The sequence below is a fragment of the Pelophylax lessonae genome (genome assembly GCF_965119305.1).
Source record: "Pelophylax lessonae genome assembly, chromosome: 9".
NCBI lineage: Eukaryota > Metazoa > Chordata > Amphibia > Anura > Ranidae > Pelophylax > Pelophylax lessonae.
This window is the reverse complement of record NC_138776.1, coordinates 254,712,964-254,731,155: the sequence shown is the minus strand read 5'-3', so window position 1 is coordinate 254,731,155 and position 18,192 is coordinate 254,712,964. Positions and strand designations below refer to the sequence as shown.

The 18,192-nt window shown below is 46.9% G+C and overlaps 1 protein-coding gene across 1 annotated transcript in view; it reads left to right on the top strand.

The window, feature by feature from the left end:
- Positions 1-18,192, top strand: part of LOC309564377 (uncharacterized protein) — a 166,714-nt gene that overhangs the window by 118,539 nt on the left and 29,983 nt on the right. Inside the window, exons 8-14 of the mRNA XM_082269004.1 lie at positions 7,228-7,292; positions 7,411-7,529; positions 7,666-7,780; positions 9,176-9,273; positions 9,366-9,477; positions 13,257-13,372; positions 14,977-16,001. Of these exons, the coding sequence (XP_082125130.1) occupies positions 7,228-7,292; positions 7,411-7,529; positions 7,666-7,780; positions 9,176-9,273; positions 9,366-9,477; positions 13,257-13,372; positions 14,977-16,001 (1,650 nt within the window). The remainder of the gene's footprint in view (positions 1-7,227; positions 7,293-7,410; positions 7,530-7,665; positions 7,781-9,175; positions 9,274-9,365; positions 9,478-13,256; positions 13,373-14,976; positions 16,002-18,192) is intronic.

Below are 18,192 nucleotides of genomic sequence, written 5' to 3'. Positions count from 1 at the left end.
CTACAGGATTACGGTCTGGAGACTGGTTAGGCCACTTCATGACCTTTGTTGCCTTGGCAGTTTGTTTTGGGTCATTGTCATACTGGAAGACCCATCCATGACCCATCTCCAGTGTTCTGGCTGAGGGAAGAAGGTTCTCATCCAAGATTTTACAATACATGGACCCATCCATTGGCCCTTCGATGCGGCAAAGTTGGCCTTTACCTTTAGCAGAGAAACAGCCCCAAGCCTCATGTTTCCACCTTCGTTCTTGACTGTAGGGAGGGTGTTCTTAGGGTTATAGTCGGCATTTTTCTTCCTCCAAACACGGTGAGTCCCCCTCCTCAAGAAGGCACATCTACAGTCATGCCAATGAGCATCTAAATGATTCAGAGAAGGATTGGGGGAAAGTGCAGAGAAGGGCAACCAAACTGATAAGAGGCATGGAGGAGCTCAGCTATGAGGAAAGGTTCGAGGAACTGAATCCTTAAGGTTTCTTGGAAACTCGAAGTTTTAGCTCTCTCTAAAAATGTTCTACAGGATTACGGTCTGAAGACTGGTTAGGCCACTTCATGACCTTTGTTGGCTTGGCAGTTTGTTTTGGGTCATTGTCATGCTGGAAGACCCATCCATGACCCATCTCCAGTGTTCTGGCTGAGGGAAGAAGGTTCTCATCCAAGATTTTACAATACATGGCCCCGTCCATTGGCCCTTCGATGTGGCAAAGTTGGCCTTTACCTTTAGCAGAGAAACAGCCCCAAGCCTCATGTTTCCACCTTCGTTCTTGACTGTAGGGATGGTGTTCTTAGGGTCATAGTCGGCATTTTTCTTCCTCCAAACACGGTGAGTCCCCCTCCTCAAGAAGGCCCATGTACAGTCATGCCAATGAACATCTAAATGATTCAGAGAAGGATTGGGGGAAAGTGCAGAGAAGGGCAACCAAACTGATAAGAGGCATGGAGGAGCTCAGCTATGAGGAAAGGTTCGAGGAACTGAATCCTTAAGGTTTCTTGGAAACTCAAAGTTTTAGCTCTCTCTAAAAATGTTCTACAGGATTACGGTCTGGAGACTGGTTAGGTCACTTCATGACCTTTGTTGCCTTGGCAGTTTGTTTTGGGTCGTTGTCATGCTGGAAGACCCATCCATGACCCATCTTCAGTGTTCTGGCTGAGGGACGAAGGTTCTCATCCAAGATTTTACAATACATGGCCCCGTCCATTGGCCCTTCGATGCGGCAAAGTTGGCCTTTACCTTTAGCAGAGAAACAGCCCCAAGCATAATGTTTCCACCTTCGTTCTTGACTGTAGGGATGGTGTTCTTAGGGTCATAGTCTGCATTTTTCTTCCTCCAAACACGGTGAGTCCCCCTCCTCAAGAAGGCACATGTACAGTCATGCCAATGAGCATCTAAATTATTCAGAGAAGGATTGGGGGAAAGTGCAGAGAAGGGCAAACAAACTGATAAGAGGCATGGAGGAGCTCAGCTATGAGGAAAGGTTCGAGGAACTGAATCCTTAAGTTTTCTTGGAAACTCGAAGTTTTAGCTCTCTCTAAAAATGTTCTACAGGATTACGGTCTGGAGACTGGTTAGGCCACTTCATGACCTTTGTTGGCTTGGCAGTTTGTTTTGGGTCATTGTCATGCTGGAAGACCCATCCATGACCCATCTCCAATGTTCTGGCTGAGGGAAGAAGGTTCTCATCCAAGATTTTACAATACATGGCCCCGTCCATTGGCCCTTCGATGCGGCAAAGTTGGCCTTTACCTTTAGCAGAGAAACAGCCCCAAGCCTCATGTTTCCACCTTCGTTCTTGACTGTAGGGATGGTGTTCTTAGGGTTATAGTCGGCATTTTTCTTCCTCTAAACACGGTGAGTCCCCCTCCTCAAGAAGGCACATCTACAGTCATGCCAATCAATATCTAAATAATTCAGGGAAGGATTGGGAGAAAGTGCTGTGGTCAGATGAGACCAAAATTGAGCTCTTTGGCATTAACTCAACTCGCCGTTACAGAAGATCTGTAAAGAAGAGAGGACCAAAATCCTTCCTGAGATGTGTGCAAAGCCTGGTCACCAACTACAAGAGACAGGGAACTGGAGAAAGTGCGGAGAAGGGCAACCAAACTGATAAGAGGCCTGGAGGAGCTCAGCTATGAGGAAAGGTTCGAGGAACCAATTTATTCTCTCTTGAGGAAAGAAGATTCGCACTTGCCGATTAGCCGCTGTAGTTATACTACGGCAGGTCGGCTCTGTCTTGAGAAACGACGTACCTGTACGTCGCTTCGCGGGGTTGCGCACGCGCCCATTCGCCACAGACGGAGCCTGAACAGCTGGTCCGGCAGCCTTGATATCTGCTGGGCACCCGCAATTGCTCCCCAGAGAAACAGAACAACAGGCAGACCGCTGTTCTGTCAGTGATGGACACAGGTTCATGCAGTAAATACAACCCCCCCCCACAGTTAGAAAGCACCCCCTAGTCCAGTGATGGTGAACCTTGGCACCCCAGATGTTTTGGAACTACATTTCCCATGATGCTCATGCACTCTACAGTGTAGTTGAGCATCATGGGAAATGTAGTTCCAAAACATCTGGGGTGCCAAGGTTCACCATCACTACCCTAGGCACACATTTAACCCTTTGATTGCCCCTGGTGTTAACCCCTTCCCTGCCAGTGTCATTATTACAGTAACATTGCATATTTTTAGCACTGATTACTGTAGTAATGTCACTGGCCCCCCCCAAAAGTGTTAAAATGTCAGTTAGGGGTCCGATCTGTCCGCCACAATGTCGCAGTCCCGCTAAAAATCGCATTTCGCCGCCATTACTAGTAAAAAAAAAAAGAAAAAGAAATGACATCAATCTTTCCCATAGTTTTTAGATGTGATAACTTTTGCGCAAATCAATCAATATAAGCTTATTGTGATTTTGATTACCAAAAATATGTAGCAGAATACAAATTGGCCTAAAATGGTGAAAAAAATAGATTTTCATTTTTTTTTTTTTTATTGGGAATGTTTTTAGCAGAAAGTAAAAAAATATTATTATTTTTTTTTTTCTTTCTGAATTGTCGCTCTTTTTTTGGTTTATAGCGCAAAAAAATAAAAAACCGCAGTTAAAGTCACGCAGTGCCAAATCGCAAAAAATGGCCTGGTCGTGAAGGGGGCAAATCCTTCCGGTCCAGAAGTGGTTAAGGGCGGATATGATCACCATGTACAAATAATACAAATTATATATAATATAATATAAATAATATAATATAAATAATATATTTATATTATATAATATATAAATAATACAAACTATATATAATATAATATAAATAATATATTTATATTATATTATATAATATATTATATAATATAATAAAAATAATACAAATTATATATAATATAAATAATATAAATAATATATTTATATTATATTATATTATATAAATAATACAAATTATATATATATATTAATATATTATATATGATATATATTAAATATAATAATAATAATAATTTTGCTTGGGTACAGTGTTGCATGACCACACAATTGTCATTCAAAGTGCAACAGCACTGAAAGCTGTACATTGACCTGAGCAGAAAGTGCCCGGTATTGAAGTGGTAAATATTCAGCATTTCCAAAAAAATGGAATTTGCATTTTGATGATGGCTGAAACAAGAAGGACACAAACCAAGCTACAAAAATCAGCCTTTGCTGTGTGGTTACTGGGCTAGTTCGGGATAGGATAAGAATTTTGGAGATCCAAAAGGGTTTTCCTGAAGAGCTGGTCATTTTTGAGCTGAGAAGTTCCGGTTGAGGTGGCTTGAGTAATAGTTCCAGGTACATCCAACTAGGAACAGCCCCAATGGCAAACCAGGACATTATGGTGGAGCTGTGGCTTCTCTTTAGCCCAGGAAAACCTTAGCATCACTTTGGAAGAGCTGGTGTCCTGGAGTCTACTGACCCCTCTTTAGAAAAGGAAAACTGATAAAGTAGACCAGGGTTTCTCAACCAGGGTTCCTCCTGAGGTTGCTAGGGGTTCCTTGAGCAATGGGCAATTTCTGCCTCTCAGATACATTTCCAATGACACTATTGTTCCTTTTAGCTATCTGTAAGGGGGTAATTCTTCCTGAGGTTGCTAGGGGTTCCTCCTGAGGTTGCTAGGGGTTCCTCCTGAAGTTGCTAGGGGTTCCTCCTGAAGTTGCTAGGGGTTCCTCCTGAGGTTGCCAGGGGTTCCTCCTGAGGTTGCCAGGGGCTCCTCCTGAAGTTGCTAGGGTTTTTTTCTTGACGTTGCTAGGGGTTCCTCCTGAAGTTGCTAGGGGTTCCTCCTGAGGTTGCCAGGGGCTCCTCCTGAGGTTGCTAGGGGTTCCTACTGAGGTTGCTAGGGGTTCATCCTGAGGTTGCTAGGGGTTCCTCCTGAGGTTGCTAGGGGTTCCTCCTGAAGTTGCTAGGGGTTCCTCCTGAGGTTGCCAGGGGCTCCTCCTGAAGTTGCTAGGGGTTTTTTCCTGACGTTGCTAGGGGTTCCTCCTGAGGTTGCCAGGGGCTCCTCCTGAAGTTGCCAGGGGTTCATCCTGAAGTTGCTAGGGGTTCCTCCTGAGGTTGCTAGGGGTTCCTCCCGAGGTTGCTAGGGGTTCCTAGTGAGGTTGCTAGGGGTTCCTCCTGAAGTTGCTAGGGGTTCCTCCTGAGGTTGCCAGGGGTTCCTCCTGAGGTTGCCAGGGGCTCCTCCTGAAGTTGCTAGGGGTTTTTTCTTGACGTTGCTAGGGGTTCCTCCTGAGGTTGCCAGGGGCTCCTCCTGAGGTTGCCAGGGGCTCCTCCTGAGGTTGCTAGGGGTTCCTCCTGAGGTTGCTAGGGGTTCTTCCTGAGGTTGCTAGGGGTTCATCCTGAGGTTGCTAGGGGTTCCTCCTGAGGTTGCTAGGGGTTCCTCCTGAGGTTGCCAGGGGCTCCTCCTGAGGTTGCCAGGGGTTCATCCTGAAGTTGCTAGGGGTTCCTCCTGAGGTTGCTAGGGGTTCCTAGTGAGGTTGCTAGGGGTTCCTAGTGAGGTTGCTAGGGGTTCATCCTGAAGTTGCTAGGGGTTCCTCCTGAGGTTGCTAGGGGTTCCTCCTGAGGTTGCTAGGGGTTCCTCCTGAAGTTGCTAGGGGTTCCTCCTGACGTTGCTAGGGGTTTCTCCTGAGGTTGCTAGGGTTTCCTCCTGAGGTTGCTAGGGGTTCCTCCTGAGGTTGCTAGGGGTTCCTCCTGAGGTTGCTATGCATTCCTCCTGACATTGCTAAGCATTCCTCCTGAGGTTGCTAGGGGTTCCTTGAGCAATGGGCAATTTCTGCCTCTCAGATAAGTTTCCAATGACACCATTGTTTCTTTTAGCTATCTGTAAGGGGGTAATTCTTCCTGAAGTTGCTAGGGGTTCCTCCTGAGGTTGCTAGGGGTTCCTCCTGAGGTTGCTAGGGGTTTCTCCTGAGGTTGCTAGGGGTTCCTCCTGAAGTTGCTAGGGGTTTCTCCTGAGGTTGCTTGGGGTTTCTCCTGAGGTTGCTAGGAGTTCCTCCTGAGGTTGCTAGGGGTTCATACTGAAGTTGCTAGGGGTTCCTCCTGAGGTTGCTAGGGGTTCCTCTTGAGGTTACTAGGGGTTCCTCCTGAAGTTGCTAGGGGTTCCTTGAGCAATGGGCAATTTCTGCCTCTCAGATAGGTTTCCAATGACACCATTGTTTCTTTTAGCTATCTGTAAGGGGGTAATTCTTCCTGAAGTTGCTAGGGGTTCCTCCTGAGGTTGCTAGGGGTTCCTCCTGAGGTTGCTAGGGGTTCCTCCTGAGGTTGCTAGGGGTTTCTCCTGAGGTTGCTAGGGGTTCTTTCTGAAGTTGCTAGGGGTTCCTCCTGAGGTTGCTAGGGGTTCCTCCTGAAGTTGCTAGGGGTTCCTCCTGAAGTTGCTAGGGGTTCCTCCTGAGGTTGCTAGGGGTTCCTCCTGAAGTTGCTAGGGGTTCCTCCTGAAGTTGCTAGGGGTTCCTTGAGAAATGGGCAATTTCTGCCTCTCAGATAGGTTCCCAATGACACCATTGTTTCTTTTAGCTATCTGTAAGGGGGTAATTCTTCCTGAAGTTGCTAGGGGTTCCTCCTGAGGTTGCTAGGGGTTCCTCCTGAAGTTGCTAGGGGTTCCTCCTGAAGTTGCTAGGGGTTCCTTGAGAAATGAGCAATTTCTGCCTCTCAGATAAGTTTCTAATGACACCATTGTTTCTTTTAGCTATCTGTAAGGGGGTAATTCTTCCTGAAGTTGCTAGGGGTTCCTCCTGAGGTTGCTAGGGGTTCCTCCTGAGGTTGCTAGGGGTTTCTCCTGAAGTTGCTAGGGGTTCCTCCTGAGGTTGCTAGGGGTTCCTCCTGAGGTTGCTAGGGGTTCATCCTGAAGTTGCTAGGGGTTCATTGAGAAATGGGCAATTTCTGCCTCTCAGATAAGTTCCCAATGACACCATTGTTCCTTTTAGCTCTCTGTAAGTCGGTAATTCTTCCCAATGATGACCAGAGTAAGGAGCATTCTTCCCTCTGACTGTCACACTAATGTATCATGAGTTGTAGATTTTTCATTTTTAGAAGGGGTTCCCCGAGACCAGAAATTCAATTCAAGGGTTCCCCTGTGTTGAAAAGGTTGAGAAAGCCTGACGTAGATGATAAAATAGAAAAAGTGAAGCGCCAACATATATCAAATATTTTGAGTGGAAAAAGTCCAATCAAGGTCAATTTTAGAGTCCCATAAAACAGGATGATATGATGAACCCCAAAGGCAGAGAACCAGGAAGTCCAACACCAGAGTGGGATCAAAGACGAGAGGAAGGAACCACCACGTGCACAGATAAGGATGTCCGCTTACCAGAACGTCTTGACCATCAGTTAAGAGTGGTCAAAACAAGCGTGTTTCCAAATGATATTCCAAGGCACAGGCAGTACACCATACACCAATAGCGATCTCTTTCACATGTGTAAATAGCGTTTCCAGACCTCTAGTGGATGCTCAGCTGATACCATATACCTCCAAAGAAAAAAAGGAGATTCCAATGGCATAGTAGAACGCTTTATTTTAAAATGGTACAAATAAATTGGCAACTCACATTTCCAAAGATATGACGGCACATGGAATGTCCGAAAGGCCAGGATGGGCGCGTCGACGTGTCCACGTGCGGGCGTGACGTAGATGATGGTTCAGCTCTTTGGTCCTGTATTCTATGGCAACCGAAATTGCATACATCCCATTGTAACTCAATTTTTTTTTTAATATATTTTGATCAGAGTCCAATGGTTTTCCAAGACTGAACTTAGCATGATGGAGAACTGGCCATCCCGCTCATCACCGGGTAAGAGGAGAATTTAATTTCAGGAGTGAAGAATTTTGAGGATCCGCCTAGATACACAAATCCTCTGATATAAAGACATAGAAACAATGTATTCAGTCAGTGTGTGTGTTTCCTACAGATGGATCCAGTAATGGGAACCCACCAGAGAGATGTCCCCGTCCTCTGTATTCCCGGGATTCCACACAAGAACATGAGGAGATCCCTCAGAAAGATCAGAAGATCACGGGGGGCTATCAGGTAAATTGAGTTGCAGATTTAAAAAACATCAGAATCGATTCTGCGTTGTGGATGTGTCTTGAGTACGCTTCGATCTTGACTTGTAAATCAGACGTGTTTGCAGAGGTATTTGTGGCATGCTTTATGTCTTCTCCAGAGTGAAAGCCTGATCGTTGTTAAAGTTGAAGTGAAAGAGGAAGAAGAGGAGGAGACAGATCCAAGGAGCGATGATCAGTGCATGGAGAAGAAAAATCCTCCAGAGATCAGCACAGGTGAGGAATAAACACAAAATTCAGAAAAGAGTACCAGATCCCCCTTGTTCAGTCACTACAACAATCTCTTCTTCTCCCCCCTCCTCTGTCAGTAGACTGTACTGGGGAGACAGTCTGTGCCCAGTGGAGGAGTCAGGGGGCCATCAGCCTCTGTTAGGGCTTGCTTACACTTGCTACAAAATGTGGCATTGAACACACTTTTTTAAAGCGCTCTGAATGTGTGTGTGTGTGTATATATATATATATATATATATATATATATATATATATATATATAATAAAATACTTAATTTATCTATGTTTACACACTATGACCTTTAAAATAGTCCCCTTGCACAACAGTAAAGCACTCCTAGCGTTCCTGCCACTTCTGGAAGTCTGAAAGTCTTCTTTTCGAAGCATGTCAAGCACCCTCTGCGATTCGTGCTGAATCTCCGAAATGGTGTCAAAATGGCGATCATGGGGATCAGCAGAGCTGAGGGTTACTACTGAGTGGGGGATCAGCAGAGCTGGAGGTTACTACTGAGTGAGGGGAGCAGCAGAGCTGGGGGTTACAACTAAGCGGGGGATCAGCAGAGCTAGGGGTACTACTGAGTGGGGGGATCAGCAGAGCTGGGGGTTACTACTGAGTGGGGGATCAGCAGAGCTGGGGTTTACTACTGAGTGGGGGAGCATTAGAGCTGTGGGTTACTACTGAGTGAGGGGATCAGCAGAGCTAGGGGTTATACTGAGTGGGGGATCAGCAGAGCTAGGGGTTATACTGAGTGGGGGATCAGCAGAGCTGGGGGTTACTTATGAGTGGGGGATCAACAGAGCTGGGGGTTACTACTGAGTGGGGTAGCAGCAGAGCTGAGGGTTACTAATGAGCGGGGATCAGCAGAGCTGTGGGTTACTACTGAGTGGTGAATCGGCAGAGCTGGAGGTTATACTGAGTGGTGGATCAGCAGAGCTAGGGGTTTTACTAAGAAGTGGATCAGCAGAGCTGGGGTTACTACTGAGTGAGGGATTACCAGAGCTAGGGGTTATACTGATTTGGGGATCAGCAGAGCTGAGGGTTACTACTGAGCTGAGATCAGCAGAGCTGGGGGTTACTAATGAGCAGGAGATTAGCAGAGCTGGGGGTTACTAATGAGTGGGGGAATCAGCAGAGCTGATCACTGCCTCTCCTCCCCTGGCCCGACTCCCGCTGTGTCTGAATATGGCGGGAGCGAGCCTCCGGCGGTGCGCGCGCGCCGCCGAGAAGGGGAGGAGTCAGGAGACGTATGTCTACGTCGCTGGATGATAACGAGCCACCGTTTCTCTTATTCTGAATCTTTATATTTTTTCATGGTTCAGAATAAAGACTTCCTGGAAGTGATCTGATTTTAGGTTTGTGGGACTTTGTGTTTCCTACAGATGGATCCAACAACAGAAACACCCCAGAGAGATGTCCCAGTCCTGTTTCCTCCCGGGACTCTACGCTGGAAGATCAGACCACCTCAGATGAGTCTCAAGTAGGTGGATCTGAGGGGCCGTGATATAACGTAAGGAGTCTACATTTGTGGAACTTTATTTTATATCATTTGATTGTCTTCGCTTTATTCAGGACGAAAATCTGATCACCATCAAAGTTGAAGTCAAAGATGAAGAAGATGAAAAGACGGCGAGAGGAGACGAACCGTGTAAGGAGGAGGAGATCCATCCAGAGATCAGCACAGGTGAGTAATAAACAGTAAATCCAGAGAAAGACTCCCAGATTCTCCTTGTTCAGTCACTACAACAATCTCTTCTTCTCCCCCCCTCCTCTGTCAGTAGACCGTAATGGGGGGGACAGTATGTGCCCAGTGGGGGAGTCAGGGGAGGCAGTATGTGCCCAGTGGAGGAGTCAGGAGCCATCAGCCTCTATTAGACTCTGGCTCTCCTTACAGGCCAGTCAAAGGCTTAACGACTTGTCGAATGCCCACCGCCTACATGTACGTGATCTGGCATTTCCAGGTAGGGGGTCAACGTACGCTTCTGCCTTCCCCGTCTGTGCTGTCATTTGGGGGCCCAATGGGGGAGTCAGGAGCCATCAGCCGCTATTAGACTCCAGCTCTCCTTACAGGCCAGTCAAAGGCTTAACAACTTGCGGAATGCCCACTGCCTACATGTATGCGATCCGGCATTTCCAGGTAAGGGGTCCACGCACGCTTCTGCCCGCCCCGTCTGTGCTGTCATTTGCTGCGGCATATGTCAGTTAGCAGGTCTCAGCCAATGATCTATGGCTGGGACCTGCTGAACGGCTTAGCGAATGACAGGAGAGAGCCCTGTGTTGACTAAAAACACAGGGCTCTGTACACAGAGCAGAGCTGTGGTTGTTTTGTTACATCTCTTAGTAAAATCAACACACATTACACATTTTAGGCACACAGATAACTCTTTGATTGTCTCTAGATGTTAACTCTAGAGGCACACATTTTCGTTCACTGAATAAAACTATGGCGAAAACTCAGTTTTCGTTAACAAACTAAACGAAAATGTGAGGCAGGGACGTTTACCTTCAGAACTTCCAGTTTCCACAGAGCTTCAACTGCTTCCCCTCCCAGCAAGCAAGCGTGTCGAGCATGTAGCAGGCCTCCTCTCGGACCACCGTCCATCCAGAGCACTGTGTGTGCGTTACAGGCTTCCTCTGACCACCGGCATCCAGAGCACTGTGCATCACAGGTCATCTCTCAGACCTGAGACCATCATCTCACAGACCTGAGACCACCATTCAGAGCATTGTGTAGCATTACAGGCACCGTCCAGAGTACTGTGCAGCATTACAGGCCTCCATAGACCACCGTCAATCCAGAGCATTGTGCAGCATTACAGGCCACCTCAGACGACAGTCCAGAGAACTGTGTAGCATTAAAGCCACTGTCCAGGGCACTGTGCTGCATTACAGACCTCTCAGACCACTGTTCAGAGCACTGTGCAGCATTAAAGGCCTCTCAGACCACCGTCTCAGAGCACTGGGTACATTACAGGCCTCCCCTCAGACCACCATCCAGCACTGTGCAGCATTACAGGCCTCTCATAACACCATTCAGAGCACTGAGCATTACAGGCCTCCCCTCAGACCACCATTCAGAGCACTGTGTACCATTACAGGCACCGTCCAGAGAACTGTGCAGCATTACAGGCCACCTCAGACGACAGTCCAGAGCACTGTGTAGCATTAAAGCCACTATCCAGGGCACTGTGCTGCATTACAGACCTCTCAGACCACTGTACAGAGCACTGTGCAGCATTACAGGTCTCCTCAGACCACCATCTAGAGCACTGTGCAGCATTAAGGGGCCTCCTCAGACCACCGTCCAGAGCACTGTGCAGCATTACAGGCCTCCTCAGACCACTGTCCAGAGCACTGTTCAGCATTAAAGGACTCCTCAGACCACCGTCCAGAGCACTATGTGCATTACATGCCTCCTCAGATCACCGTCCAGAGCACTGTGTGCATTACAGACCACCTCAGACCACCATGCAGAGTACTGTGTGTATTACAGGGCTTTCAGACCACTGTCCCAGAGCATTGTGCTTTAGAGGCCTCCCCTCAGACCACCATCCAGCACTCTGCAGCATTACAGGCTTTTCATACCACCATTCAGAGCACTGAGCATTACAGGCCTCCTCTCAGACCACCATCCAGAGAACTGTGTAGCATTACATGCACCATCCAGAGCACTGTGCAGCATTACAGGCCTCCATAGAACACCGTCAATCCAGAGCACTGTGCAGCATTACAGACCTCCTCAGACCACCGTCCAGAGCACTGTGCAGCATTACAGGCCTCCTCAGACAACCATCCAGAGCACTGTGCAGCATTGAAGGGCCTTCTCAGCCCACTGTGCAGAGCACTGTGCAGCATTACAGGCCTCCTCAGACAACCATTCAGAGCACTGTGCAGCATTGAAGGGCCTTCTCAGCCCACTGTGCAGAGCACTGTGCAGCATTGAAGGGCCTTCTCAGCCCACTGTCCAGAGCACTGTGCAGCATTACAGTCTACCTCAGGCGATAGTCCAGAGCACTGTTTAGCCTTAAAGCCACCGTCCAGGGCACTGTGCTGCATTACATGCCTCTCAGACCACTGTCCAGAGCACTGTGCAGCATTACAGGCCTCCCCAGACCACCGTCAAGAGCACTGTGTGCATTACAGGCCTTCTCAGTTTAAACTTTGCCATAAATAATAGCATATTCAATTCAAATTTTTTACATTTTTTAAATACGACTAAAACGAAAACAATAGCAGTTGACTAAAATGGGACTAAAACTAAAATGGCAGTTTAGTCAAAAGACTAAAACTAAATTGAAATTTGATGCCAAAATGAACACCGGTCATTAGTACAGTGACAGTGTACCCCCCCAAGGTCAGTTAGTGTCAGATTTTCCGCCGCACTATCACCGCCATTACTTGTATATAAAAAAAATTTAAATTCCAGTATATTTACCATCATTTTGTAGACGCCTTTAACTTTAAAACAAACCAATCAATATACACGTGTTGGTATTTTTTTTTACCAAAGACACGTAGCAGAATACATTTTGGCCTAAATGTATGAAGAAATTAGATTTTTATTTATTTTTTTTTTTTTATTGGATTTGTTTTTTAGCTGAAAAAAAAAAAAAAATATATATATATATATATATATATATATATATTTTTTATTCTTCAAAGTTTTTGGTATGTCCAAATACCACCAAAAGAAAGCTCTATTTTGTGTGAAAAAAATTCTATACATTTCATTTAGGGACAGTGTTGCATGACTGCGCAATTGCCAGTTAAAGTAGCGCAGTGCTGAATAGCAACAAAATGCCCTGGTCCTAAAGGGGGGTAAAACCTTTCCGGAGCTGAAATGGTCTAGCCTTGCAGTCATTTCATAATCCACATTTGTATTCCTATGGTTAAAAAAATGTATGTTTTTTTTTTTATACAAGTAATGGCGGTGATCAGCGACTTCTAGAGGGACGGCGGGCAATTTGACACTAACTGACACTTTGTGGGAACTGGCTAACTGGACATCTCCAGTGACACTAAGGCCCCTTTCACATGGGGGGGATCCCCTTTGATGGACTACGCTTGCTCAGCGGGGGTCGATCCGCTGAGCAGGCGGATGACAGGTCCATCTCCGCTCACTATGCAGAGACGGACCTGTCAGAGTCCTGTTCTCCAGCCTGTCTGTCTCCAGCCTGCCTGTTTTCAATCGATCCCATCCGTTCCAGCCCGCTGCATGGATTGCGGGACTATCACCATACGTCTGTTTTCAGCGGATTTTGGCGAGTATAAAAAATGGGTTAACGCGTTTCGGCAGGTAGCCTTGATCACAGCACAGATCACCTGCTGTGATCAAGGCTACTTGACGAAACGCGTTATTTAGGGAATTTTGTTTCTGCAAAAAAGGAGATGTTGTTACTGATTTGATTGAAAGAATAGATTCTACTCTTCTGCCCCATTCCTGTTTATGGTTTCTTCCATAAGGCCGACACACCAGAAGTGACCTGGCAGAATGTTCCATCGTCTCTCCTGATGGTGATATAGAAGATGATGACATCACAGCTGTTACTCTTGGAGAAATTACGCCCAATGTGCAGCCGGTACGTGACAGAAGTGAAGAATTCAATGCGTATTGAACTCTGGGTTCAAAGAAAAGTGACACGATAAACAGGAACAGGATGTGCGGGTGATCTCCGATCTCCGACCCGCCTCTGGTTAGTAGGGACTTGCTGGCCCAGCTGCAGCGGACTTTACCTTCAACACACAGGGCAATCCCGGCCCATTTTCGTGTCCTGCTGGTATGGTTGGCAAGTGTGGATGATCACCTGAAAGTGATGTCACAAGCAGCACCCTCCCAATGCCGAATCCTGTTGTTATGCATAGAGCTCCATAAATCTGTCAGATGTAAATTAAAGAGAGATGTCCAGGCGGTGGAATGCACCTCGTTGGACTCATCTCTTTAATATACATCTGACAGTTTTATAGAGGTCGGGAAGTACAGTTTTCACGACACTCCCGGACCTCTATGAGGAGAGATGCTGTCTTCCTACTAACAGCAGCTCTACCTGCCCTTCCCCTCTGCTGTACATTCACAGAAGCCTTTGTATTTTGTGAATGAGTACACATAATACAAAGTGCTCTGTGATTGGGCAGGGGGAGGTAAGGTATGGGCACAGCAGCTGCATGTGACTCTGATGCTGGACCTTCTGCTCTCAGTTACTTCTGCTGCAGAGTCACATGCAGCTGCTGGGCCCACCCCTCCCCTCCTCCTGCCCAATCACAGAGCGCTTTGTATTATGTGTACTCGTTCACAAAATACAAAGGCCTCTGTGAATGTACAGCAGAGGGGAAGGGCAGGTAGAGCTGCTGTCAGTAGGAAGACTGCATCTCTCCTCTCAGAGGCCCGGGAGTGTAGTGAATGCTGTACTCCCCGACCTCCATAAAACTGTCAGATGTAAGTTAAAGAGATGAGTCCAACGAGGTGCATTCCACCTCCTGGACTTCTCTCTTTAATTTACATCTTACAGATATATGGAGCTTTGGAAGCACAGCTATCCCTTTGCTTTTGGCACTCTGATGCTGGACCTTCTGCTCTCAGTTACTTCTGCTGCAGACTGCCAAAAGCAAAGGAATAGCTGTGCTCCCAAAGCTCCATAAATCTGTCAGATGTAAATTAAAGGGATAAAGTCCAGGAGGAGGAATGCTCCTTGTTGGACTTATCTCTTTTTACATCCGACAGTTTTATGGAGGTCCAGGAATACAGCTATCACTACACTCTGTAAGGAGAGATGCTGTCTTCTCACACATAGCATCTCTACCTTCCCTGACCTCCTCTGTTTATTTACAGAAGCCTTCCTACTGACAGCAGCTCTACCTGCCCTTCCCCTCTGCTGTACATTCACAGAAGCCTTTGTATTTTGTGAATAAGCACACAAAATGCAAAGCTCTCTGTGGTTGGTCAGGAGAAGGGAAGGTTTGTGGGCACAGCAGCTGCATGCGAAGGAGCTGAGATCAGAGCGCCAGAAACATAGAGATGTCAGATGTAAATAAGAGATAAGTCCAGGAGGTGGCATGCACCTCATTGGACTTAACTCACAGTATGCCTGCATATTTTACAAAGCGGCTGCGTTCCTGTAGTTCAACTTTAATACTCCTTTTATCTTTCCTGAAACACCCTGAAACCTTTTCCATTTTTTTTTTTCAGGGAAATCGCAAAGGTGTAAAAGCTCTTTCATGCGTTGTATGTGGAAAACGCTTTGTCCGAAGAGTTCCACTGCTGAAGCATATGCGGTCCCACAAACTAGAGAGGCCGTATTCATGTTTGGAGTGTGGTAAATGCTTCGTACAGAAGGTCCACCTTGTTGTCCACCAAAGAATTCACACAGGGTTAAAGCCGTACTCATGCCCAGAGTGTGGGAAATGCTTCACCCAGAAAGCTTCCCTAGTCCACCATCAGAGCTCCCACCGTGGCGTGAAAGCCTTTTCATGCCCTGATTGTGGGAAGTCTTTCCGGCAGAAGTTCTCACTCATTAAACACCAGCAAATGTACATGCAAGAGAAACCGTATTCCTGCTCTGACTGTGGGAAATGTTTTGCATCCAAGTCAACGCTTCTCGGCCACCAGAAGACCCACACAGGCGAGAAACCATTCGCCTGCCCGCAGTGCGGGAAGTGTTTCGCTACGAAGTCCACCATGGTCATCCATCAGAAGACACACATGGACCAGAAGCCTTACAAGTGTTCAGAGTGCGGAAAGTGCTTCGCCCAGAAAACCAACCTGCTCATCCATCAGACCATCCACACGGGAGAGAAGCCATTTTCCTGTACGGAATGTGGTAGGCGGTTTGCCCAGAAGTCACGCCTGATTAGCCATCAAAGGAGGCACACCGGTGAAAAGCCGTACTCGTGTTCGGAGTGCGGGGAGCAGTTTGCCACGAAGTCTTCTCTCAGTGCGCATCAGAGGATCCACTCCAACAACCTCTTCTCCTGCCCGGACTGTGGGAAGGGCTTCATATACAAGTCCAATATGGTCAAACACCGGAAGACACATGCCAAGGAGAAGCCACACATGTGTTCAGAATGCGACAAGTCCTTCACGCAGAAGTCGGGCCTTGTTCGGCATCAGAGAGTTCACGTGGGAAAGAAGCTCTTTTCATGCACGGACTGCGACAAGAGCTTTAACTGGAAGTCGTCTCTTGTCTGCCATCAGAAAAGTCACCAAAGCGACCAGCCTTAGAGCAAGAAGGCAACTTACTGAGTAGTAGAACATTGGAGAATAGTCCTTCACTGAAGGCATAGCTTAACCTAGACCCAAGATGCAAAGTACAGCATCTCCATCATTCAACTTTACTGTAGGTTGAAGTCTTGACTGGTTGGCTGTTCCCCATCATCAATCAGTGCTCCAACTTTATTCCTTTACATAAGGGGTCTCCAAACCTTCTAAGCAAAGGGCTAGTTTACTGTCCTTCAGGCTTTAGATGGGCCGTACGGTGCCCATTGGAAATAGAAATTGTCCTGGCGTCAATGGGAGTAAACCATGCATCTTTGTTATTAGGGGAATGATTAGCACCCCATCATGGTTTCAGTGGGAGAAATAGTATCCCATCATTGGTATCAATGGGAGGAATAGTGCCCCATCATTGGTATTAGTGGGAGGAATAGTGCCCCATCATTGGGGTCAGTGGGAGGAATAGTGCTCTATCATTGGTGTCGGTGGGAGGAATAGTGCCCCATCATTGGGGTCAGTGGGAGGAATAGTGCTCCATCATTGGTGTCAGTGGGAGGAATAATGCCCCAACATTGGCATCAATGGGAGGAATAGTGCCCCATCATTGGTTTGAGTAGGCGGAATAGTGCTCCATCATTAGTTTTAGTGGAAGGCATAGCGCTCTATCATTTTTGTCAGTGGGAGGAATAGTGCCTCATCATTGGTATCAGTGGGAGGAATAGAGCCCATCGTTAGTATCAGTGGAAAGAATATTGTCCCATTATTAGGATCAGTGGGAGGAATAGTACCACATCATTGGTATTAGTGGGAGGGATAGTGTCCCATTATTGGTATCAGTGGGAGGAATAATGCCTCATCATTGGTATCAGTGGGAGGGATAGTGTCCCATTATTGGTATCAGTGGGAGGAATAATGCCTCATCATTGGTATCAGTGGGAGGGATAGTGTCCCATTATTGGTATCAGTGGGAGGAATAATGCCTCATCATTGGTATCAGTGGGAGGGATAGTGTCCCATCATTGGTATCAGTGGGAGGAATAGTGCCTCATCATTGGTATCAGTGGGAGGAATAGTGCCAGATCATTGGTATCAGTGGGAGGAATAGTGTCCCATCATTGGTGTCAGTGGGAGGAATAGTGCCCCATCATTGGTATCAGTGGGAGGAATAGTGTCCCATCATTGGTATCAGTGGGAGGAATAGTGCCCCATCATTGATATCAGTGGGAGAAATAGTGCCCCATCATTGGTATCAGTGGGAGGAATAGTGTCCCATCATTGGTATCAGTGGGAGGAATAGTGCCCCATCATTGGTGTCAGTGGGAGGAATAGTGTCCCATCATTGGTATCAGTGGGAGGAATAGTGTCCCATCATTGGTATCAGTGGGAGGAATAGTGCCCCATCATTGGTATCAGTGGGAGGAATAGTGCCCCATCATTGGTATCAGTGGGAGGAATAGTGCCCCATCATTGGTATCAGTGGGAGGAATAGTGCCCCATCATTGGTGTAAGTATGAGGAATACTGCCCCACCATTGGTATCAGTAGGAGGAATAATGCCTTATCATTGGTGTCAGTGGGAGGAATAGCATCTTGTATCTGTAGGAGATAAAGTGCCCCAAGCGCCGGATAAAGGCAAGCAAAGAGCCGCAGTTTGGAGACCACTGCTTTACATAGCTAAGCTCCAGGTTGAAGTAGAGGCCATCTGAAGCCCTCTTAAGCTGAGGATTCATCTATTGCCTCCTTGGTCTGATGATTACTGAATATCAACCAAGAATTACAATCGTAACTTGTGTCTTGAGCTGAGGATTAGCACATAGAGGCCAAAGTTCTTATCATCTTAAGCCTCCTTGAGCAGAAGATCGGTGCATTGGGTTTTAGGATTGCCTACCCGATGAAGAGCAAGAACCATGGTCCAAGTCCCATCCGGAGTCTTCTCAAAATGGTAGCCTCACCAGTGATGCAAAGTTAGTCGGAGTTGTTTCTGGTCTTAAACAGGGACTGTCTGCATCCCTAATAACAACCAATCAGCTTTACCCTTTCTAGCCTGCATTAGTAAAAGGACTGTTGACGCTAGACACATTGACCTGTTATCCGTCTGGTTTGAGAAAACAATGTTTACAAGAACGAGGGGTGAATTAATCTATAGAGAATTATGTTTAGGACTAGACTCAATTAAAAGTCTGCAATCCCACAA